Below are 25,748 nucleotides of genomic sequence, written 5' to 3' on the forward strand. Positions count from 1 at the left end.
TTTTTTTTTTTTTTTTTTAGTAGAGACAGGGTTTCGCCATGTTGGCCAGGCTGGTCTCCAACTCTCGACCTCAGGTGATCCGCCTGCCTTGGCCTCCCAAAGTGCTGGGATTACAGGTATGAGCCACCACGCCCGGCTATATTTTCTTTTTATCTGAGAAAATTATTGATAGGTTTTACAAGTTTTCTTCTTCTTTCACTTATATGCTTATTTATTTTTTTGAGTTGCCCAGGCTGGACTGCGGTGGCACAATCTTGGCTCACTGCAACATCCACCTCCCAGGTTCAAGCAATTCTCCTGCTTCAGGCTCCCTAGTAAGTGGGATTATAAGCACCTGCCACCATGCTGGGCTAATTTTTGTATTTTTAGTAGAGACAGGGGTTTCACTATGTTGGTCAGGCTAGCCTTGAACTCCTGACCTCAAGTGATCCGTGCACTTTGGCCTCTCAAAGTGCTGGGAATTACAGGTGTGAGCCACTGCTCCTGAACCATTTGTTTTATCTCCGTTACTCCTGTTAGAGGCTTTCCTCAATATACCTATATAACCTTTGGTTCCTGCTCATGTATAAGAGCAGTGGGCTAGAAAAGCCACTTTGTACCTATGGGTGCCTGGTTGGGGCTTGTCGTAGTAAAAACCTGACATCAGGGTGATCTGGTTGGGAGTTTGTAGGGGGAATCCCTGGTATCAGACTCAAAACACTGATTCTCAACATTCCCCAAGGCCACCTCGGTTCTAAGCTCTCTCAGATGTGCCCAGTAACATACCTCTGGTGCTTCTCTTTCCCACCTTCAAAAATGTGACTGTGTTGTTTTCTCTTCTGAACTCTCCATCTTTGTGGGGTTTTTTTTTCAAAATGATATTTAATGCCTTTTCAAAAAAATCTCTTGACTGATGTTTCAGTAGGGTTTTAGGAGGGACACAAATTAAATATGTTTATTCATTTCATTCCCTTTCACTAGAGAACTTTTATAATGATTACTTTTGAAAAGGACATAGATATACCAGTTACAAATTTCTATTTTTTTAATTTGTGGAGACAGGGTTATGCTCTGTCACCCAGGCTGGAGTGCAGTGGTGCAGTCTTGGCTCACTGCAGCCTCCACTTCCCAGGCTCAAGTGATCCTCCTGCCTCAGCCTCCTGAGTAGCTGAGATTACAGGCGCCCAACACCATGCCAGGCTAATTTTTTGTATTTTTAGTAGATACGGGTTTCGCATGTTGGGCAGGCTGGTCTCCAACTCCTGACTTCAGGTGATCAGCCCGCCTCGGCCTTCCAAATTACTGGGATTATAGGCGTGAGCCTCGGCGCCTAGACTTGCCCAGTTACAAATTTCTAAAGGTATAAAACCGTACATAATAAGAAATAAATCTCCTTTCCTTCACTATCATGAAGTTTCTATTATCAATTTCTTGCTTGAAAACAACTTTTTGAAGATTTATACCCAATAAGGTGAATCATTAATTTTCTTTTTTGTTTGTTTTTTGAAATGAAGTCTAGCTCTGCTGTCCAGCTGGAGTGCAGTGGTGTGAACTTGGCCCACTGCAATCTCCGCCTCCTGGGTTCAAGCAACTCTCCTGTCTCAGCCTCCTGAGTGGCTGGGACTACAGGTGTGCGCCACCATGCCCAGCTATTGCTGTTTTTATTTCTGTTTTTAGTAGAGACGGGGTTTCACCATGTTGGCCAGGCTCGGCCTTCCAAAGTGCTGAGATTACAGGAATGAGCCACAATACCTGGCTTTTTTTTTTTTTTTTTTTTTTTTAAAGTAGAGACGGTGTTTCACCATGGCCAGGCTGGTCTCTATCTCCTGACCTCGTGATCCGCCCGCCTTGGCCTCCCAAAGTGCTGGGATTACAGACGTGAGCCACTTCGCCCCGCCAATCATGAATTTTCACAGTAAGGGGACCCCTGATTAGAAAACATTTGTTAAACACAGCCTGGCCAATGTGGTGAAACCCTGTCTCTACTAAAAAGTACAAAAATTATCTGGGCATGGTGATGTATGCCTGTAATCCCAGCTACTTGGGAGGCTGAGGCATGAGAATCGCTTGAAGCCGGGAGGCGGAGGTCATGGTGAGCTGAGATTGCGCTACTGAACTCCAGCCTAGGTGACAGAACGAGACTCTGTTTCCACAAGAAAAAAAGAGAAAACATTTGTTAAACAAAGGCAGGTCCCTGTTCTTTAGAGGTTTCCCTGCAAGGTGGCAAGATGTGTTGACAAATAACAAGGACAGTCACTTCTCTTAGTTTTAAATCATTTCAGTCTGTGTTAATACCAGGCATTCCCCACAGAAGTAGGACAGGGCTCCCTAACAGTTTATCCATTTTGCAAAGGAGGAGAGTGAGACTCAGAGAAGAGAAGTGACCGCCCTAAGTCCTGTTGGGGAATCTAGATTTGAAAGCAGGTTTTAGAAATCGGCATTGTGCAAGGGATACTAGCTGTGAGGCAGGACCTGATGGTCTAGTTTCTCAATGTGGTCCTCAGTGCCTGCTTTGCAACCAGCTGAGGAGTTTCTTACAGATCCAGGCTTCGAGGCCCCACCCACATCTATTGAATAGGAATCTCTAAAGTTATATTTCAGGAATTTATATTTTTCAGAAGCTTTCTTTCTTTTTTTTTTTTTTTTGAGATGGAGTTTTGCTCTTGTTGCCAAGGCTGGAGTGCAATGGTGCGATCTCAGCTCACCGCAACCTCTGACTCCCGGATTCAAGTGATTCTCCTGCCTCAGCCAACCAAGTAGCTGGGATTACAGGCATGTGCCACCACACTCAGCTAATTTTGTATTTTTAGTAGAGATGGAGTTTCTCCACACTGGTCAGGCTGGTCTTGAACTCCCGATCTCAGGGGATCCGTCTACCTCGGCTTCCCAAAGTGCTGGCATTACAGGCAGGAGCCACTGCGAGGGGCCATTTCAGAAGCTTTCCTAGTGATGCTTATGCACATTAAAGTTTGAACACAGGTGCACAAAAAAAATGCTCTGACATCCAGAACAGGGAGGAGATAGCTCTAAGGAAATTCCATGGAGAAGGCAGGATGAGTTTGCCTCTGGTTGGACAGGTTGGGGCGGAGGGGCCCCGTATCAGGCCCGTCTGATAGAGGATTCAAGCTTGGGCCTTTTGCTGTCTCTCTTCATTGCTGTCATCACCATTGTCCCTCTTCCTCATCCTTTCAACTTTCTCTTCGGGCTCCCCTCAAAACTTCAACAGCCTTTTCTCTGGCTGCGCTCAATAGAAGTTTCCGCACTCTGGGAACAGGGAGGTGGTGCCCACATAGAAATGGATTAGCATGTAAAGGACACACACAGGGCAGACAAGTAGAGGACACTCAGTCACAGGCAGACTGGAAGGGGCAGAGATGGATAAACAAGAAAAGGATACAAAATTACAGGCAGACAGAGAAGAACAAGCGCACAGCACATCATCACAAGCAGACGTACATGGGCTGGGAAAGGACACCGATAAACATAGATGGACATGAAGGCCATTTAAGACACGGATGTAACAAGGGCACACACAAAGCTATAAGAGGCAGCACTCACAGAAGTAAAGGAGTGCAAAGGCCATTCATGCAAATGGATAGGTGGAAGGCACAGCCAGGGAGGACAGACTCAAGTGAATCCTCAGAACTGTAGCCCTTTACCCCACTGAGCATAAAGGATTAATCTCAAGTACCTGGCGGGGGCTGCCAGGGCCTTGTCCATCTTTCTGTCTTACTGGTTGCTGCAGAGGGAGGCCAGGTCCCAGGCTCTAGGGTAAGATGTGTTCCTGGATGTGCACCCTGATCCTGGCGAGGGAGATCACCTCCTCCCTCTTTTGTCACATTTATTTCAACTCTCGGGTGCTTGTTATTTTTGAGACAGCGTTTTGGTTCGCTTTTGTTACCCAGGCTGGAGTACAATGGTGCGATCTTGGCTCACTGCAACCTCCGCCTTCCGGGTTCAAGCGATTCTCCTGCCTCAGCCTCCCGAGTAGCTGGGACTACAGGCGCGTGCCACCACGCCAGGCTAATTTTTTGCATTTTTAGTAGAGACGAGGTTTCATCGTGTTAGCCAGGATGGTCTCGATCTCCTGACCTAGTGATCCGCCCGCCTCTGCTTCCCAGAGTGCTGGGATTACAGGTGTGAGCCACCGCGCCTGGCACAGAGTTTATCATTAGGCCTGCAGCTTCGCTTCTTTCTGGCTTGCAGCCCAATTTCGTACGGGTCCCTTGGGCCTTGCTCTTTTTGGGATGTTTTATTCTTATTCCTACCCCCAGCCGACCAGGAAGCTTCACCAGTTCATTTGCAGATCCCTTTTCCCTTAAGCAATTTTCCCCAATCCGCCAGCTTCCCAGACTCCCTTCCATTCCCGGCATCACTTGCAGTTTCTAAGAGCACCACATCTCCCAGAAATCTTAGTGCTCAAGGGGCTACCCTAGGGAACTTCAAGTACCGAAATGCTCTCCTATCCGTCTCGGTGACTACCGTAGTGACCGGTGGGGCTTGTAGTCATCTCAGAATTGTTAGGCGACCAAAAAAACTACTCACCCCAGGTGTCCCTGCGTCAGAGGCGGGTTTCTCTCCTGTCTCTCTCAACTCGCCTCTAAATCCTTCCTCGGACTCCAACTCCCGCCGTGCCTTGCGCTGAGATTCCTGCGGCAAAGAATCGGGCTGTGTGCAAAGTGTTCTCTGGGAGTTGTAGTTCTCCTATTGGTGAGGCAGGAGGAGGCGGAGTGACTCGGCGGCCATTAGCTGTGTGTAGTTGCCCGGGACTGGGAGCTTAAGTGAAGAGGGACGCCTTGTTCGGTGGAAATCAGCCGTAGCCATGAGCTTCCGCCGGGGCTAGCCCTAGAGTACGGAGCAGGCGGACTTTTCTGTTCCCCGCCCCGCAGGGCGGCGGGGCCTTCTAGGCCTCCGGGCATCCCCGGTCTCAAGTAGGCCTCGTCCGCCTGCAAGGGCGCCCCAAACGCGGGAGGCGCCATGTCGCTGGTTGCTTACGCCAGCAGCGATGAGAGCGAGCCGGATGAGGCTGAGCCCGAGCCGGAGGAAGAGGAGGCGGTGGCCCCTTCATCTGGGCCCGTTTTAGGGGGCTTGTTCGCTTCTCTCCCTGCGCCCAAGGGCCCGGCCTTGCTGCCTCCGCCCCCTCAGATGCTGGCCCCAGCCTTTCCCCCGTCCCTGTTGCTTCCCCCACCCACCGGAGACCCCAGGCTTCAGCCTCCTCCCCCCCCTGCCCTTCGGCCTGGGTGGCTTCCCCCCACCTCCAGGCGTGAGCCCGGCTGAAGCGGCGGGAGTTGGGGAGGGACTGGGATTGGGGTTGCCCTCGCCCCGGGGCCCTGGCCTCAATCTGCCCCCTCCAATTGGCGGTGCCGGCCCTCCGATGGGGCTTCCCAAGCCAAAGAAGAGGAAAGAGCCCGTGAAGATCGCGGCGCCGGAGTTGCATAAGGCAGATGTGAGTATCCGGGGAAGGCGCCCCCAAACTATCCATTGGGTTTGAGTCGGCTGTAGGAGGGACATGTGGCGATCTCGGAACTCCCTCCTACAAACGCACCCGTGCATTCAAGGCCACTGAATGCACAAGAATCCTCTTACAGTGCGATTAATTGAGCTGAAGTTTGTCAACCTCGGGGAGTTTGGGCGTTTGCTCTTGTGGGTTTCACGAAGCTGGGCTTTGCCTGCAGAAGGCCACATGTCATCATCTGGTACTGACAGACCTAGGGACACTTGGATTCGCTCCCCCTCTTTGCATCTTCACTCAGTCCGGCTTTTTTCCCTTTTTCCTACTGAGAACAGGATGAAATCTGGCACCTGAAGAATGACAGGAGACAGGGCTCCTGAACCTCTGCCGAACATCTGGGACCAATCTTTTCCTTTGCCTCTGAACTCAAACGCAGGAGGCCCGGAGGAAAATGATAGCAATCTTGGATTCCATTTTTGGGGGGAGTTAGAGGAGAAATCGAATATTTGTTGAGTGTAGATGATTTGCCGTTCACTGGTCCTTTCTTTCAATGATTACAGAGCTCTGGGAGGTAGCATGCTATTTTTTTTGACAGATGAGAATCAGGTGTCCAGTCTGCACGATTTTACCTGGTAAAGGGCAGAGTGAAGATTAAGGTGCAGTCTCTCTGAATCTCAGATCTGTGCCTCATTTCACCATTTAACTGTTGTCAAACCTAGGTGAATTAGGATGCTTGGGTACTGTTTCTAGAAGAGGCAGCGATACCTACCTGTTTCTGTATGAGACAGTGGAAAAATACCACAAGGCCTCTTCTGGAGTGAGGGCTTTGGAGATAAGGAGAGATTAAGCCTGGGAGCAGGGACTGCTTAGAATTACTTACCAGAGAGAAATTTATTGCCCTTGCTCTTCTTCAGACTCCCAGGTCTGCCTAGAAGCCATTTCCATTCTTTGTACCTGCTGTTCCTTAAATTTCTTCCCTCAGATATCCTAATGTTCTCTCCTTTCTTGGCCTAAAAGGCCTGTTCTCTGTGAGGACTTCCCTAGTTTGCTGTATATTTAAATTGCAACCTCCTGTCTCCTCCTCCTCCCTATTGCTCTTTGTTTTATTTTTCTCCATTGCATTTACCATCATCTATCCTCCCACCTCCCACTAGTATATAAACTCCATGAAGGCAGGGATTTAAAAAAAAAAAAATTCACTGCTATTCCCTAGTACTTAAAACAGTGCCTGGCACATACTGAATGAATACTCCCAGGAATATTTTGTGAGCGAGAGAACTCAAATATGGATTCTCCATGGAAGGAGCTTCCAGAGTTTCCCTACTTAACTTGTTCTTAACTTTCTTCCATTTTATTTCCCTCCTCTTTTTTTTTTTTTGAAAGATGTGGTTTCACCCTGATGGCCAGGCTGGTCTTCAACTCCTGACCTCAGGTGATCCACCCACCTCGGCCTCCCAAAGTGCTAGGATTACAGGCGTGAGCCACCGCGCCTGGCCTTATTTCCCTCTTCTTTCATGCCTGAGAGTCTGTCATCCTAAGTCTTGGATTCCCCACCCCCCAAAAAAAAAGCCTTTTATTGCTCCACGGAAACTTACCTTGGCCTTGATTTAACCTGGAACAAAGAAAGCTCCCGAATGAGACCAATAAAAACAGTGGGCGCGGTGGCTCACGCCTGTAATCCACGCACTTTGGGAAGCCGAGGCGGGTGGATCACAAGGTCAGGAGTTGGAGACCATCCTGGCCAACATGATGAAACCCGGTCTCTACTAAAAATACAAAAATTAGCTGGGTGTGGTGGTACGCGACTGTAATTCCAGTTACTCAGGAGGCTGAGGCAGGAGAATCGCTTGAACCCGGGAAGTGGAGGTTGCAGTGAGCTGAGATCGTACCACCGCACCCCAGCCTGGGCTGGAGTGAGACTCCATCTCAAAAACAAAAAACAACAAAAAAAAATCAGTCCACATGAAGGTAGCATTATAGAAAGTTGGGAGAAACTGTAGAATCTACCATTTAGGGTTTAGGTTGGCTAAGGTGGCAGAAAGTTCTGAAGACTCCTAACACGCTCCCTCTGTAAGCATTCACTACATTTCTGAGGTGAACGGTGACGTGGCTAATTAAAATCCTAGCCCTTGCTGGTTGAGTTTCCCACTTTTGTTCTGTTCCAGTTGGTCTTTTTGTTCTCTGAACACAGGATTCCTGGAGAAAGGTAGCCTAAGAATGTTCAAGATGGTCAGATGAGGGTAACCTTTGTCTTTAAAAGAGCTGTGCCCCCTCCGGTTCTAAGCCCCTTGGGTTCTAAGCTCTATGTCTTACACTTAGTAGGCTCTTAGTACACATTTGAAAGAATGAATTAGGTTTCCTTAAGTAAGTAATTTTCCTTTAGAGTTTGGTGCTGAAGTAGAAATAATTAGAAGTAATGAACTCTCAACCATTTCATTCAATTGGTATTGAGCTGTTTCTTTGTACCTGGAGCTAAGAGTATACAGTAGCGAGCATGAGAGCTCCAGCCCAAAAGGAACTTATGATCTTTTGGAGAAAACATAGAAGAAGGAAATAGATTTTAGGTCAAGGCAGAGGACGGTGATAACCTGGTGCTGTTTGAGTACACCTAGTGGGCACTAGTCCAGTCTTGGCAGGCTGGGGAGCCCTCTAGAGGGAAGATGTCTAAACAGAGATAAGGCTGATGAAAGCGGGCAGTAGGGGAGCAGCACAGCAGAGGAAACAATGTATAAAAGCCTGGAGAACAGAGAGGGAAAATGCTTTCAGGGAACCTCACTTGAGTGAAGGACAGTGGGTGGAGCATTTGAGAGAATGGGGCTAGAGAGAGAGGCTAAGGCCAGATGAGAATGGGCCTTGGATGCCGTAGGGTCTTTCTACTTCATTTTGGGGTAGTGTAGACTCCTTACAGGCAAGAATTCTCTGATCACAGAGTGGTGAGGAACTTGGAGGGAACAGGACTAGCAGAATGTGAGAGGCTCGTGGCCTGGATGATGAAACGGGATGGAGAGAACTGGAGCATCAAGGTGTATTTAGGAGGGAGAAATGAGAAGACTGGAGGATTGATTAGATGTTAAATTAAGGAGAGGATTCAGGGTTGACCCCCACTGCATTTTGCCTCAGGCAGCTGGGGAATGGTGGTGGCATTTATTGAGAGAATATGGGAGGCAGAGCAGATTGGGGGTTAGTTAGATTTCATTTATTGCAAGTGTTTTGCTATGCTGCCCGAGCTGGCCTTGAACTCTTGAGCTCAAACAGCCCTCCCACCTCAGCCCCTCAAAGTGCTGGGATTACAGACGTGAGCCATCACGCCTGGCCTTACATGGTAATGCATCATAAATATACTGTGATACCTCAGAAGGGACCTGGCATCAGGAACTGGAGATCTGTTGGGGATCTCCACACAGTTGCTCTTTGAACATTTGATTCATTTTTTTTTTTCTGAGACAGGGTTTCACTCTGTTGCCCAGGCTGGAGTGCAGTGGTGCAGCCTCAGCTCACTGTAACCTCTGCCTCCCGGGTTCAAGCGATTCTCCTGCCTTGGCCTCCCGAGTAACTGGGATTACAGGTGCATGCCACCACGTCCAGCTAAGTTTTGTATTTTTAGTAGAGACAGGGTTTCACCATGTTGGTCAGGCTGGTCTCAAACTCCTGACCTCGTGATCCGCCCGCCTCGGCCTCCCAAAGTGCCGGGATTACAGGCGTGAGCCGCCGCACCCGGCCTTGATTCATTTTTTTAAAAAATTTATTTTATTTTAAAATTTGAATTAGTTAATTTATTTTGAGACAAGGTTATAAGACTTGGTTAATTTTTGTATTTTTAGTAGAGACGGGGTTTCACCGTGTTGCCAAGGCTGGTCTCAAACTCCTAGGGCTCAACTGATCTGCCTGCCTCGGCCTCCCAAAGTGCCAGATTACAGGCTCAAGCCACTGCTCCTGGCCTTGATTCATCATTTCTCTGCGGATCAGCTTCTTAACCTTTGTTGTAGGTGAAAGATGGCCACCCACGACTTGGTTTTTCTTTCTTTCCTTTTAGAGATTAGTCTAGATTGAACTAGATTTGATTTGGGTCATATTGTCCAATCATCTGCAGTCAGTGTAGTACCAAATTCTCCCTCCAGGTGCATTCCAAAATTAAATTCAGTCAGCTTTTGATTTTTGTGAGGCATTAGGAATGATCGATCCATAGAATGGATAATCATACCTTCTTTTCCCCTTCTTTCCCTTCTTGCTGTGACCCAAGCTATACTAGTTGATTTCATAGGCTCAGGGGAGGCAGACTTCCCTAGGATATGAAAAACCAAAATCAGAAAAATAAGTCTGCTGTAAGAGTTTTCTGTCATATAATGTGTATTCCAAAGCACACAGAAATGGTGGGGTCATCTGGATTAGTCTTTACCGCCACTTTGAGATTGTTTACCCAGGCAGGAGAAAACTTGAAGCTCTGAGACAGATTTCACTAATTTTTGTCACTTCCAGTAACCAACTAAGAATTGCCTGCAGTGGATTTAGCTAAGCTTTAGACCTAGCTAAAGGGAAGGGAGAGTGTGCTAATATTTGTGGGGCACCTGCTTAATGTTTGACACTGTGCTGGGCACTTATCTTTAGTTTACAAAGAAGAAAACAGGAGTTTAGAGAACAGAGGTGATTTGCTTGAAAACGCACAGTTTGAGAGTCGCCAAGACTGGATTTGAACCTAGATGAGATTTGTTGTGTTTACAGGGTATCTATGGAAAAGATAGAAGGAAGAGCCTGGGGCAGCCAGAAAGCAGAAAGCAATACAAATGAGGAGTGTGAAAACGGGAGCAAAAAACGGTATCCTAGCAGCAGGTACTTGAGACTGAAGAGTAAAACAAGTTGATGAATCTAGCTAATGGGGATAATAGTAGTAATGATTAGGGTTTGGAGCCCCGGGGTGTGAGGCACTGGGGTGTCTGTTCTTGGGTTCTTATTTCCTCCTTGGCTTTTAGCCCTGGCAGCTAGTGATTGCTTTTTGGAGCGGGAGTGTCTCAGAACCAGAGAGCGTGGGAAGATAAGAGAGAGGCTGCCATGGGGAGTGAGGCTCTGATAGATTAGCAGATCCCACTGGACCTAGCTAGCTTAATGGAAAATGTCTGTTTCCGTTCTTGCTCAGCAGTCTCGGGGTACGTGTGTCTTGTCACTCTTGGCAGCTGGAACAGAGAGGACAGTGGTGGCCATTGAGGCTCAGGTTCTCATGAGGCCGAGAAGAAATACAATACTTTCTTATTAACAGACTCAACAGTTTGTGCCTCAAAACCCGTGTGTGTGTGCCTGCTGTGGCTCGGCTTCTCTCAGCCCTGGATGCTCCGGTGTGTCTGGCATTGCCCGTCTTTCTTGATCTAATGGCACAGACCCACTCAGATGGCCGTTTGTTGGTCTTTAGTATTCTCTAGGAGTTGACTCCACAACCTCCATTTAATATACTCCTGAGGAAAACAATTCATCGGTCCCTTAAAAGGTTAAACAAACAGAATGATGATCCACCGATTTCACTCCCAGGTGAAAAGAATCAAAAGCGGAGACTCAGAGAGATACTTACACGCCAGCGTTCATAGCAGCATTACTCCCAGTAGCCAAAGGTGGCAACAACCCAGGTTCATCAGCAGATGAACAGATAAACAAAATGTGGTTTGTGTGCACATTAGGATGTTATTCAGCCGTAAAAAGAATGAAATTCCGATACATGCTATAGCATGGATGGACCTGGAAGACATTATGCTAAGTAAAGTAAGCCAGCCACAAAAGAACAAATATGGTGTAGTTCCACTTATACGAGGTCCTAGAAAAGTCAAATTCATAGAGACCGAAAGTAGAATAGCAGTTACCAGGGGCTGAGGGGAGGTGGGGATGAGGAGTTACTGTTTAAAGGGTGCAGAGTTTTTCCTCTCTCTCTCTCTCTCTCTCTCTCTCTTTCTTTGTCTTCTGTCTGTCTGTCTTGGGACAGGGTCTCACTCTGTTGCCCAGGCTGGAGTGTAGTGGCTCGATTATGGCTCACTGCAGCCTCCACATCCTTCCTGCCTCACCCTCCCCAGTAGCTGGGACTACAGGCAAGTGCCAGTATACCTGGCTATGTTTTTAAAAAATTTTTTGGCCTGGTGCAGTGGCTCATGCCTGTGATCCCAGCATTTTGGGAGACTGAGGCTGGTGGATCATGAGGTCAGGAGTTCAAAACCAGCCTGGCCAAGATGGTGAACCCCCTCCCCTGTCTCTACTAAAAATACAAAAATTAGCTGGGTGTGATGGCAGGTGCCTGTAATCCTAGCTTCTCTGGAAGCTGAGGCAGAGAATTGGTTGAACCGGGAGGCGCTGCACTCCAGCTTGGGCAACAGAGCGACACTGTGTCTCAAAAAAAATTTTTGTGGGTGTGGAGATAGGGTCTTACCATGTTCCCTGGGCTGGTCTCAAACCCCTGCGCTCCGACGATCCTCCTGCCTCATTTTTCTTCCCCGCCCCCCCCTTTTTTTTTTTTTTTGAGACAGGGTCCCGCTCTGTTGCCTAGCCTGGAGTGCAGTGGCACAATCTTGGCTCACTTCAGCTTTGACCTCTTTGGCTCAAGCGATCCTCCCCCCTCAGCCTCCTGAGTAGCTAGAATTTCAGGTGTATGGCCAGGTTTTAAAATTTTTTTTGTAGAGATGAGGTCTTACTATGTTGTCCAGACTGGTCTCAAACTCCTGGACTCAAGCAGTGCTCCCATCTGGGCCTCCCAAAATACTGGGATTATAGGTGTGAACCACTGTGCCTGCCCATCCCCTTGAAGTTGTTGTTTTAGTGTTCTGTTTCAGGGAGTCGGTCATTTAGGGTACGTCATGAGATGATTTATAATAGGGGTCGGCAGAAGTTTTGTATAAGATGTTTGGGCTGGGTGCAGTGGCTCATGCCTCCAGTCCCAGCACTTTGGGAGGCCAAGGCAGGTGGATTGCTTGAGGACAGGAGTTTGAGACCAGCCTGGGCAACAGAGCGAGATCCTACCTTTTATCTCTACAAAAAAATTAAAAAAATAAAATAGCTAAGCATGGTAGGGCAAGTGCCTGTAGTCCCAGCTACTTGGGAGGCTGAGGTGGGAAGATTGCTTGAGCCCAGGAGTTTGAGGTTACAGTGAGTTATGATGGCGCCACTCTACCCCAGCCTGGGCACAGCAGAGCAAGACCATGTCTCAAGGGAAAAAGATGTTCAGAGAGAAAGATGATTGTGAGTAGCCATAGCAATCCTCTAAATCCAGAAATAATATAGACTGTTCTGAAGTCTTTGTACAGGGTGTGTGTGTGTGCGTGTGTGTGTGTCTGTGCTTTTAAATTATAGACTCAGGTTGTCAGTATAATGGAAGCAATCTGTGACATTTACAGAGAAATTGAATTTTCTTTCCACAGCGGATCTGGCCTTCAATTCTATTAGCTGTGGGACAATTTGCCTACTACTCTCACAGTAGCTACTTTTTGTTTGTCATAGGATCTGAAAAATAAGAATATGCTTGTATAGTTTTATAAATGTAATCATCTTAAATTTGGATAAAATTTGTTTATTTCAGATTATTGCCATCGGACCTATTGCCTAGGATGTCAAAGTTTAAACATGTTCGGGGACTCCATGAAAACCTTGTATACCCCATAGTGAGGTGGTTCTTGTGTGGCCTGCCAGAAAGGAGCTAAGTCTTCATGGTCAAAAGACAAGAGAGATGGTCAGGAGTCTGTAAGAGTCAATGAGAGTTAGTTTAGAGTAGAGAGAAAAGGTAGAAAATGCTTAGGTGCTAGGTGCATAAGTCTTTTCTGAGGTGAGTTTGACATCTTGACAAACCAGAAAAACAGTAATTTTTGAACTTTGTTTAGAATTTTAGTTTGTATCATTTTCACTGACAGTGGCTGCTGTGGTTGCCGTGGGTAAGTAGTATTTGCAGCTTAGGCTTGGGAAGTGAAATAGCGGGACCCCTCGGCCAGTAAGTGGCAGAGCCGAGACTCAGACTTGTGCCTCTGATGTTGTGCGTCATGCTCTCCAGCTGTGTCGTGTGGGATCTAGTGAGTGTGAATCTCAGACCTGGACAGCAGATGGCTCAGTGTGGTGTTCTGCAAAAGCACGGGCCCCAGAACTGGTTCTGACCCTGGTTCTGCCCGGTCCTGTTTGACCTCTCTGAGCCTTGCTTTCCTTACTATAAAGTTGAGATAATAATGCCTACTTTGAAATGTTACTATAAGGATTAAAAAGTGAGTAAATTGCCTGACACGTAGGAGGCCCTTGGTAGATGATTGTCCTTTCGTTTGGCACCCTTTTGTTTATCCCCACACTTAGATACCAAGATGGATTTCCCTTATGGGTTTTCAAAAGAAATACGTATTTGGGCCGGATGTGGTGGCTTACGCCTGTAATCCTAGCACTTTGGGAGGTCGAGGCAGGCGGATCACCTGAGGTCAGGAGTTCGAGACCAGCCTGGCCAACATGGCGAAACCCTGTCTCTACTAAAAAATACAAAAATTAGCTGGGTGTGGTGGTAGGTACCTGTAATCCCGGCTACTCAGGAGGCTGACGCAGGAGAATTGCTTGAACCCGGGAAAAGGAGGTAGCAGTGAGCTGAGATTGCGCCATTGCACTCCAGCCTCGGAGACAGAGCAAGACTGTCTCAAAGAAGAAAAAAAACATATGTGATAGCAGTTAGTAATTAAATTCATTGTGTACTGACTACTGGGAGGCAGTGTTCAACTATAAGAAATACCCTTTGCTGTCAGAGTAAAAGCAAGAATATATGTGAAAAATGTCATGTTTACAGAGCAGGCACAAATGAACGCGAGTTAATATGATTCCACCCTAAACAAATGAGTGATGTAGGGACACCTAGTGAAAAAGAGCAAAGTGAGGTTCATCAGAGAGACTTCTCAGGAGTTTTGAGCCAGGAAGTGCAGATTGCCGATTGGTAAGAGAATGAGAGGTGGCAGTGATATGGGGGGTGGGAGTGACAAGGGGAAGGACTTACATGAGAGGAAGCACAAATACAAACAGCAGATTCTTTAAGGGCATTCAACATTTTTAGTGTCAGTTGACAATTTATAACTATCTATAGGATACAAGGCGATGTATGAATACTGTAGAATAAACTAACATGGCTATCACTTCAAATGCTTTTTTTTTTTTTTTTTTTTGGAGACGGAGTTTCGCTCTTGTTACCCAGGCTGGAGTGCAATGGCGCGATCTCGGCTCACCGCAACCTCCGCCTCCTGGGTTCAGGCAATTCTCCTGCCTCAGCCCCCTGAGTAGCTGGGATTACAGGCACACGCCACCATGCCCAGCTAATTTTTTGTAGTTTTTTAATAGAGACGGGGTTTCACCATATTGACCAGGGTGGTCTCGATCTCTTGACGTCGTGATCCACCCGCCTCGGCCTCCCAAAGTGCTGGGATTACAGGCTTGAGCCACCGCGCCCGGCCTCAAATGCTTTTTTTTTTTGTGGTGAGAACATTCAAAATTTACTCTCAGCAATCTTGAAATGTATGATACACTACTGTTAACTATATTCACCATACTGTGCAATAGACCTCAAAAAAACCCTCAGACTTACTCTTCCTGTCTGAGATTTTGTACTCTTTGACCACCATCTCCCCAGTGGTAACCACCATGGTACTCTCTGCTCCTATGAAGTGCATTAATTCTACATATAAGTGAGAGCATGTGCTATTTGTTTACTTTGTGTGCGTGGCTTATTTCACTTAGCATAACGTTCTCCAGTTCTATCCATGTTGCTGCAAATGACAGAATTTCTTTTTTTAAGGCTGAATATTACTCCGTTGTGTATATATACACCAGGGTTTCTTTATCCATTCATCTCTTGATGAACACTTAGGTTGGTTGGTTCCATAACTTGGCTACTATGAATAATGCTGCAGTGAACATGGGAGTGCAGATACCTCTTTGGCAAACTGCTTTCAAATATATATATATTTTTTTGAGACAGAGTTTTGCTGTTGTTACCCAGACTGGAGTGCAATGGCACAATCTTGGCTCACCGCAACCTCCGCCTCCTGGGTTCAAGTAATTCTCCTGCCTCAGCCTCCTGAGTAGCTGGGACTACAGGCACACACCACCATGCCCAGCTAATTTTTGTATTTTTAGTAGAGACGGGGTTTCACCATGTTGACCAGGATGGTCTCGATCTCTTGACCTCGTGATCCACCTGCCTCGGCCTCCCAAAGTGCTGGGATTACTGGCGTGAGCCACCGTGCCCGGCCTGTTTTCAAATCTTTTAGGCAAACCCCTAGAGAAGTGAAATTACTGGATCATATAGTAATTCTTTTTTTTTTTTTCTGAGGCAAGTTCTCACTCTGTTGCCCAGGCTGGAGTGCAGTGGCATAATCACAGCTCACTATAGCTCAAGTGATCCTTCCACCTCAGACCCCCAAGTATCTGGGACTACAGGTGCACGCCACCACACTCAGCTAATTTTTGTATTTTTTGTAGAGACAATTTCGCCATATTGCCCAGGCTGTTGTATGATCATTTTTTTTTTTTTTTTTTTTTTTTTTGAGACAGTTTTGCTTTTGTTGCCCAGGCTGGAGTGTAATAGCATGATCTTGGCTCACTGCAACCTCCACCTGCTGGGTTCAAGTGATTTTCCTGCCTCAGCCTCCCGAGTAGCTGGTATTACAGATATGTGCCACTACACCCAGCTAATTTTTGTATTTTTAGTAGAGACGAGATTTCACCATGTTGTCCAGGCTGGTCTTGAACTCCTGACCTCAAGTAATCTGCCCGCCTTGGCCTCTCAAAGCGTTTGCAGGTGTGAGGCACCATGCCTGGCCTATTTTAAATTTTTATTTATTTTATTTCTGAGTAAGGTCCCTCTTTTTTATTTTCTATTTCATCTTTTTTTAAATATTAGAGATGGGTGTCTCACTATGTTGACCAGGCCGATCTTGATCACCTGTCCTCAGGTGACTCTCCCATCTTGGCCTCCCAAAGTGCTAAGATTACAGGTGTGAGCCGCCATGTCTGACCTAATTTTTTTTGTTGTTTTTTTGAGACAGAGTCTGCTGTGTCACTCAGGCTGGAGTGCAGTGGCATAATCTCAGCTTACTGCAACCTCCACCTCCTAGGTTCAAGCAAGTCTCGCACCTCAGCCTCCCAAGGAGCATGCACCACCACGTCTGGCTAATTTTTGTATCAGAGATGGGATTTCACCATGTTGCTTGGGCTGGCCTTGAACTCCTGGACTCAAGCAGTCCTCCCCACCTTGGCCTCCCAAAGTGCTGGGATTACAGGCATGAGGCACCTTGCCAGCCTGTCATATGGTAATTTTATTGTTAATTTTTTTTTAGACAGAGTCTGGCTCTGTCGCCAGATTAGAGCGCAGTGGCGCACAGTGTTGGCTTACTGCATTTCCGCCTCCTGGGTTCAAGTGATTCTCCTGCCTCTGCCTCCCGGGTAGCTGGGATTACAGGCATGCGCCACCACACCTGGCCAATTTTGTATTTTTAGTAGAGACGGGGTTTCTCCCTGTTGGTCAGGCTGGTCTCGAACTCCCGACCTCAGGTGATCCACCCACCTCAGCCTCCCAAAGTGCTGGGATTACAGGTATGAGCCACCGTGCCCGACCTACAGTGTCTTGAATATAATAAATAATTATGATTGAAAGACCCTGGGAACAGATGAATTCAAAAAGGAACTTGTGAGTTATGGGAGCAAGTGAGTACAGAACAGAGGATTTGAATTCTCACAGAACCTTGGAGATGAATGGGATGTGAGATTCTTGAGTAATCGCCTTGTTATTTACAGATATCCAAACCAAGGCCCTAGGAACAAATGGAAAGCTTTAAGGTTCATGGCTGGGGGAGTAATTTTTTAAAATAAAAATGTTAAAGCTTGCTATTCACATCCCTCACATCTCTCCTGACCTGAAGGTGCCGAGGAACTGAGATGGAGCTAAAAGTTTAGCTAATTTTTAGTGTGAGAGTTTGTCTTAGAAACAGTCCTGATGCGTCAGAAGCTGATAACACAGATGACCTCCTGTCTTGCCCCAGACCCTCATGGTCATCATTTGCCTGCCTTCTTCTTGGTCATGAACAACTGTGTCAGACGATAGATCATACTTGGAGAGGGAATGGATTTCTCCAATGGCTTTGACCTTTAATGCCTCATAGAAGAGTAGTTAACACACCACTCAATCCCACTGGAGTTCCCCAGCCTTGTGGTTATGTAGCCTATATAAGTGGTTTTAAAAGTGAAGCTGAGATTGGGTGAGATTGTGGGCCAATTCCCATTCATCTTCTAGTGGACAGAATTATAGGAAGAAGAATGGGTATAGCTTTTTCTTTCCACCAAGGACCACATGGGAGGAAATACTGTTAATTTAACAGAAAAGAAATTGATGCCAAAAAGTCTGTGCAACAGGTCTGAGAAGGTAGGGGAATTCAGTAATTAAGGGAGGCCATGACATACCCCAATTTCTCTGATGGTATTTGAGATCAGGAAGGAAGCTGTGTTGTTTGACTAGGCCTGGGGTGAGTGTACATCTGCACAGAATCGAGGCACGGACAGGATGGCCTGTGTTGTCCAACCCTTCATATGTGCTTTATTTAATATGTTTCCTCTACTGTCCTAAAACAGTGAGGCCTTACTTCCTTTCTTTTTCTCTTAGTCAGATTCTGAGGAAGATGAACCCACAAAGAAGAAAACTATCCTTCAGGTAAGCACTGTGACATAAACCATTTTTTTCTCTTCCTATATCATTTCCTGAAAGACAGGACTTAACAGTATCTAGCAGTTTTCAAATTAGGTTTAGAGCAAACACAAATATTCGAGGACTGTTTAGGTTCGGCTTTGCTCTTCCTTATAATTTTAGACCTTGTGCATTTCTACGCACTCCACACTGTTCCTGGCTTTAACATGCTGGTATTACCTTTCCTGGAACAGAGGCAGTGGCAGGGAGAGGAATTGTAACTCAGTTCAGCTCATTACATCTGGTGTGAAAGGATTATTTAGGGAGGGTAGAATAAGTGGATTAGTCAAAATGATGTTAAAATTGTCTATTTCCTTGTCTCATTTTTTTTTTTTTGAGACGGAGTTTCACTCATGTTACCCAGGCTGGAGTGCAATGGCGCGATCTCGGCTCACCGCAACCTCCGCCTCCTGGGTTCAGGCAGTTCTCCTGCCTCAGCCTCCTGAGTAGCTGGGATTACAGGCACGCGCCACCATGCCCAGCTGATTTTTTGTATTTTTAGTAGAGACAGGGTTTCACCATGTTGACCAGGATGGTCTCGATCTCTTGACCTCGTGATCCACCCGCCTCAGCCTCCCAAAGTGCTGGGATTGCAGGCTTGAGCCACCGCGCCCGGCCTCCTTGTCTCATTTTTAACCTGGAAAATAAACATTGAAATAGCACTTACTGTGTACCAGACACTGTTCTAAGTGCTTTCCTAGCATTTAATTGATTTCATCCTCATGATAGTGCCTAAGTCATAGTGTTATCATCCCTAAGTCATAGTGTTTTACATCTGAGGAAACTGAGGAACTTGTCAAAGGTCAGACAACTAGTGTGAGCAGAGCTGGGATTCAGACTCAAGCAGTCTGACTATTTTTATTTATTTATTTATTTTTGAGTGGGAGCCTCACCCTGTCACCCAGCCTGAGGTGCAATGGCACAATCTTGGCTCACTGCAACCTTTGCCTCCTGTGTTCAAGCAATTCTTCTGCCTCAGCACCCCAAGTAGCTGGGATTACAGGCGGGTGCCACTACACCTGGCTACTTTTTTGTATCTTTAGTAGAGATGAATTTTCACCATGTTGGCCAGGCTGGTCTTGAACTCCTGACTTCAGGTGATCTGCCTGCCTTAGCCTCCCAAAGTGCTGGGATTACAGGCATGAGGCACCACGCCCGGCCACTCTTGACTATTGAGTCAAAGCTCTTAACTGCTGCACTTAGCTCTTTGTGATTGAAACCTGAAGTCCTCAAGGAGACAGTGCTAGTAGATGATTTTTCTGCTGCTTGCTTCTATTTCCTCTCATCAAAGTACCATTATCCTGGCCCCCAGGAGTTTCTTCCCACTCTTTTCATGCTTTGTGATTTATACACTAACTTCATGTTGATCATATGTCTCAGGGAAAAACAAGTGGTCCTGCTTTTATAAAGTGGTTGTCTTGTGATTCAAGTATATGAAGCTGCCTGTTCTCCTGACTCGGTTAAATGTTGCTTCCACCTCTGAGCAGCCTTAGAAGGATGTGGTTTTGTGGAAGTTAGAGAGATAACTGGTGAGGCTGGTGTTTGTACTTAAGGGGGATGAAAAAGGAGTCACGGAAGAAGCTGGTGTGCTGAGACTGAGCAAAGGCTGTCCTGTTACCAGGATGGCTTCCTGGAGGAGGTGGACTGGCTCAGAAGGTGCCCCCACTGTAAAGACTGTAAAGAACAGTTTTCCAGATGGTAGGAAGACATGAGTAGATAGAGGAATTCTGAGCTCTTAAAGCAGAGTGGGGAAGCAGCACTGCAAAGCGATGCAGCCATGATCCCAGACATCTGAGAAGTCAGGCACTCCAAAGGTAGCTCGAGGGTGCGCCCTGCCCATACCTCAGTCTGGTTCCTATGAACTGGAGCCTCTGGGTGCTGCCAGGCTGAACTAACCCAAATTTGTGAACACGCACAGCAAGAAAAGCCCACTCTCCAGATGAGCTGTTCTGTGTGGCTTGCTTGACTCAGCGTCTTATTTTATTCACTCTGGGCATTTCTTGGCGGAGAGAGCTGGAGTACACTGGTACTCTAAGATAGTGACACAGTGACCTTATTCCATTCTCCTTTTCCAGTTGGCATTTCCCTCAGCCCTACATTTGGGCCACGCTGGCCTTTTAGCATAGAGAAAGCAGAATCTGAGAGATGCTTTTGAGTAATAAGGAACTCTGGTGGGCTGGGCTAATTAGTTTACAGATTAAAAGTTAAACGCTTGACCCTGGCATTAACAAGCTTATATGGCCGGGTGTGGTGGGGCTCATGCCTGTAATCCCAGCAGGTGGATCATGAGGTCAGGAGTTTGAGACCAGCCTGGCCAACATGGTAAAACCCTGTCTCTACTGAAGATATAAAAATTAGCTGATGTGGTGGCGGGGGCCTGTAATCCCAGCTACTTGGGAGGCTGAGGCAGGAGAATTGCTTGAACCTGGTTGCCGTGAGCCGAGGTCGAGCCACTGCAATCTAGCCTGTGTGACAGAGCAAGATTTTGTCTTGAAAAACCAAAAAAAAAAAAAAAAATGCTGGGCACGGTGGCTCATGCCTGTAATCCCACCACTTTGGGAGGCTGAGGCGGGTGGATCACGAGGTCAGGAGATCAAGACCAGACTGGCCAATGTGGTGAAACCCCATCTGTACTAAAAAATACAAAAATTAGCTGGGCATGGTAGCTTGTGCCTGTAATCCCAGCTACTTGGGAGGCTAAGTTAGGAGAATTGCTTGAACCGGGACCTGGGAGGTGGAGGTTGCAGTGAGTTGAGATCATGCCACTGCACGCCAGCCTGGGCTACAGAGCAAGACTCTATCTCAAAAAAAAAAAAAAGAAAAGAAAAACCAAAAAACAAACAAACAAAAAAACCAAGCTAATAAGCTGTATCTATAGGGCTTTCCTTTGGTAGGTTCGGGGACTGTCTTCAGATTTAAAAAATACAGCATATATACACTCATTTCTGGCTGACAAAACTATGTCTGTATGTATGATGGCACTAAAATTACATATTTTTGTAAAAAGCAGTAATGTTGCCAGGCATGGTAGCTCACACCTGTAACCCTAGCACTTTGGGAGGCCGAGGTGGGCAGATCACCTGAAGTCAGGTGTTTAAGACCAGCCTGGCCAACATGGTGAAACCCCGTCTCTACAAAAATACAAAAATTAGCGGGGTTTAATGGTGGGTGTCTGTAATCCCAGCTACTTGGGAGGCTGAAGCAGGAGAATAGCTTGAATCCAGGAGGCAGAGGTTGCAGTGAGTGGAGATTGTGCCACTGCACTCCAGCCTGGGCGACAGAGTGAGATTCCGTCTCCAAAAAAAAAGCAATAATGTCTTAGATTAGGGAAATTGCAAGCTGAGTAAGTCTGAAAATAACTGAAGATGATATTACAGAAACCTTTGAGGCCGGGGGTGGTGACTTATGCCTGTAAATCCTAGCACTTTGGGAGGCAGAGGCGGCTGGATCACGAGGTCAGGAGTTCAAGACCAGCCTGGCCAACATGGTGAAAACCCGTCTCTACTAAAAATACAAAAATTAGCCAGGCATAGCGACGGGCACCTGTAATCCCAGCTACTCTGGAAGCTGAGGCAGAGAATTGCTTGCACCTTGCAGGCAGAGGTTGCAGTGAGCCTAGATTGTGCCCCTGCACTCCAGCCTTGGTGACAGAGTGAGACTCCAGCTCAGGAAATGATACCCTTAGCATTCATGTCCAAAGGGATCTGCCCCACCTGAGCTGAGGCTTCAGGTTCCCATCTAAGGGGAAAAAAAAAAAAAAAAAAAAAAAGAAAGGAAATCCTGTCTTCTTTGCTTTGGGGATGGTGACAATGAGAGCAATTTAAAGAGTTGGAAAAAGCTGTGTCCAGCCCCTTGCAGTCTCTGGGCTGATGGCTTCCTTGTCGAACATGCTGGGCCTCCACTCTTTCCTAGGCATCAGTAGCACTGCTGAGGGGTCTCACTCAGGGTTAGCTTACTCCCTTGGTCAGGGGAAGGGACTTTTTTTTTTTTTTTTACATGGAGTCTCACTTTGTTGCCCAGGTTGGAGTGCAGTGGTACGATCTCAACTCACTGCAATCCTGCCTCCCAGGTTCAAGTGATACTCCTGCCTCAGCCTCCCGAGTAGCTGGGATTACAGGTGTGCGCCACCACGCCCAGCTAATTTTTGTATTTTTGGTAGAAATGGGGTTTCGGTATGTTGGCCAGGCTGGTCTTGAACTCCTGAACTCGTGATCCACCTGCCTTGGCCTTCCAAAGTGCTAGGAGTATACTCGTGAGCTGCCGTTCCCAGATGAGAAGGGACTTCTGGCAACACTATTACTGTCTCTTTTGGACAGAACCTTGTTCTTGATTTTGGGTATCATTCCAAAGGAAGGAGAGGGTTCTTGTGTTAAGAGGTCCCTTCAGGATGTGGAGAGAGGTTGAGCAATGAGCTGGAGAGAGACCTGGGCTTTTTGGGAGAGGAAGGACAATGTGGGGTAAGAGCATTGTGTTTGCTGAAGACACAGAGTTGAGGAAGGCTCTGTGGAAGAGGGCAGTGGAGCTGGGTTGGGATGGAGTCTAAGAGAAGAGGAATGATACCTCACCTTGGGAGAAGCAGCCAGCAGAAGGGCCTGAGGCAGGAGTAGTCAAGCCCAGATTGGGTGATCTGAGTGGATGGAGGTAAGGAGGAAACAAGGGCTGTTAAGATTTTAGGCCGGAGAACTTATCTGTAATTGTTGTTTTTGGTGATGCGCGTACATAAAATCTCACTTGTCATCTTTCTTTCCTCCTACCCCAAACCGGGGCTCACCAGGGATCCGGCGAGGGGACTGGTTTGTCTGCCTTGCTTCCCCAACCTAAAAACCTGACTGTGAAAGAGACTAACAGGTTGCTCCTGCCCCATGCCTTCTCCCGAAAACCCTCGGATGGCTCCCCTGATACTAAGCCCTCCAGACTGGCGTCTAAGACCAAGACTTCCTCTCTTGCCCCTGTCGTGGGCACCACAACCACCACTCCGTCACCCTCTGCTATCAAGGCTGCTGCCAAGAGTGCTGCCCTGCAGGTGACAAAGCAGATCACGCAGGAGGAAGATGACAGTGATGAGGAAGTAGCCCCTGAAAACTTTTTCTCCCTCCCTGAAAAGGCTGAGCCACCTGGAGTTGAGCCATACCCTTATCCCATCCCCACTGTCCCTGAAGAGCTGCCTCCAGGCACGGAACCAGAACCGGCTTTCCAGGACGATGCAGCCAATGCCCCCCTTGAATTCAAGATGGCAGCAGGCTCAAGTGGCGCCCCTTGGATGCCTAAGCCTGGGGACGACTACAGCTACAATCAGTTTTCCACATATGGCGATGCCAATGCCGCTGGTGCTTATTATCAGGTGGGTAGGAGGCATGGAGGGCAGGTGAGGGAATGTTGGAGCACGGTGGTCAGGGAGAGCTTTGAGCTAGTGATGCAGCCTCTGTGGTGTCACTTTGGCTAAATTTACCTTCCAGTGTCTTGATTTTTCTGTACTTATTAGGCCACGGAACATACCTTTATTCTGAACCATATTAATCTAAATTGCCCAAGTCTTGAAGTCTGACAGGGTGAACCACATAAATGACACCTTTATTCTGAAAACAATCTATTTATTTTTTATTGATCCATATTTGTACATATTTATGATTGAAACATATATGTGTTCTTTTCTTCCTAACCTTTATTTTAGGTTCAGGAGGTACGTGTACAGGTTTGTTACGTGGGTAAATTGCATGTCACAGGGGTTTGCCGTACAGATTATTTTGTTACCCAGGTAATGAGCATAGTACCCGATAAATAGGCTTTTGGCTTTTTTTGAGATGGAGTTTCACTCTGTCGCCCAGGCTGGAGTACAGTAGCTTAATTTTGACTCAACTACAACCTCTGCCTCCCGGGTTCAAGTGATTCTCCTGCCTCAGCCTCCTGAGTAGCTGGGACTACAGGTGTATACCACCACTACCAGGCCTAGCTAATTTTTGTATTTATATATGTATATTTTTTTTGAGATGGAGTCTTGCTCTGTCGCCCAGGCTGGAGTGCAGTGGCACAACCTCGACTCACTACAGCCTCCGCCTCCCAGGTTGAAGCAATTCTCCTGCCTCAGCCTCCTGAATAGCTGGGACTACTGGTGTATTCCACCATGTCCACTAATTTAATTTTTTCATTTTTAGTAGAGACGGGGTTTCACCATATTGGCCAGGCTGGTCTTGAACTTCTGGCCTTAAGTGATCTTCCTGATTCAGCCTCCCAAAGTGATGGGATTATAGTCTGAGCCACCATGCTTGGCTGTAATAGGTAGTTTTTGATCCTTACCCTCCACACTCAAGTAGGCCCTGGTGTCTGTTGTTCCCTTCCTTGTGTGCACGTGTACTCAATGTTTAGTTCCCATTTATAAGTGAAGATGTGGTATTTGGTTTTCTGTTTCTGCGTTAATTTGCTTAAAGGCTTCCAGCTCCATCCATGCTGCTGCAAAGGACATGATTTGTTCTATTTTTATGGCTGTGTAGTATTCCATGGTATATATGTACCACATTTTCTTTATCTAATCCACTGTTGATGGGCACATAGGTTGATTCTGTCTTTGCTGTTGCAAATAGTGCCGTGATGAACATGAGTGCATGGTCTTTACGGTAGAATAATTCATATTCTTTGGGGTATAGATCCAGTAATGGGATTGCTGGGTTGAATGGTAGTTCTGTTTTAAGTTCTTTTTCTTTTTTTATTTTTATTTTTTTGAACTTTCCAGGCAGGCACAAGAACAACTGTTTTAAGTTCTTTGAGAAATTTCCAAACTACTCTGCGGTGGCTGAACTAATTTCCATTCCCATCTGCATTGTATAGGTGTTCTTGTTTCTCCACAGCCTTGCCAGCGTCTGTTATTTTTTGACTTTTTTAACAATAGCTATTCTGACTGGTGTGAGATGATATCTCATTGCAGTTTTGATTTATATTTCCCTGATAATTAGTGGTGATGTTGAGCATTTAAAAATATAGCTATTGGCCATTTCTGTTACTACTTCTTTTTTTTTTTTTTGAGACGCAGTCTTGCTCTGTTGCCCAGGCTGGAGTGTAGTGGCTTGATCTTGGCTCACTGCAACCTCCGCCTTCTGGGTTCAAGCAATTCTTCTGCCTCAGCCTTCCAAATAGCTGAGATTACAGGCACTCACCACTGTGCCCGGCTAATTTTTGTATTTTTAGTAGAGACAGGGTTTCACCATCTTGGCCAGGCTGGTCTCGAACTCCTGACCTTGTGATCAGGAGTTAATTGTTAAGTTTGAGTTTCTTGTATATTCTTCAATTTAATCCCTTGTCAGATAGATAGTCTATGAATATTTTCTTCCATTCTACATGTTGTCTCTTTATTCTGTGCAGAAGCTTTTTGGTTTAATATAGTGCCATTTGTCAAATTTTGGTTTTGTGGTGTTTTTGTTTTGTTTTTGTTTTTAGATGGAATCTTGCTCTGTCGCCCAGGCTGAAGTGCGGTTGACGTACTCAGCTCACTGCATCCTCTGCCTGCCAGGTTCAAGAGATTCTCTTGCCTCAGCTTCCTGAGTAGCTGGGATTACAGGTGCCTGCCCCCATGCCCAGCTAATTTTTGTATTTTATTTCTTTTTTTCTTTTTTC

General features: G+C 46.6%; 1 protein-coding gene across 1 annotated transcript in view; it reads left to right on the forward strand.

Annotated features, from left to right (window-relative positions):
- The first annotated feature begins 4,372 nt into the window (after nucleotides 1-4,372).
- PRCC (proline rich mitotic checkpoint control factor) overlaps nucleotides 4,373-25,748 on the forward strand; it is a 34,808-nt gene continuing 13,432 nt past the window's right edge. The window contains 4 exon segments of the mRNA XM_032260678.1: nucleotides 4,373-5,196; nucleotides 5,198-5,425; nucleotides 18,063-18,110; nucleotides 22,918-23,484. Of these exon segments, the coding sequence (XP_032116569.1) occupies nucleotides 4,957-5,196; nucleotides 5,198-5,425; nucleotides 18,063-18,110; nucleotides 22,918-23,484 (1,083 nt within the window). The 5' untranslated portion in view covers nucleotides 4,373-4,956.

The sequence above is a fragment of the Sapajus apella genome, unplaced genomic scaffold (genome assembly GCF_009761245.1).
Source record: "Sapajus apella isolate SASKATOON/1434 unplaced genomic scaffold, GSC_monkey_1.0 scaffold119, whole genome shotgun sequence".
NCBI lineage: Eukaryota > Metazoa > Chordata > Mammalia > Primates > Cebidae > Sapajus > Sapajus apella.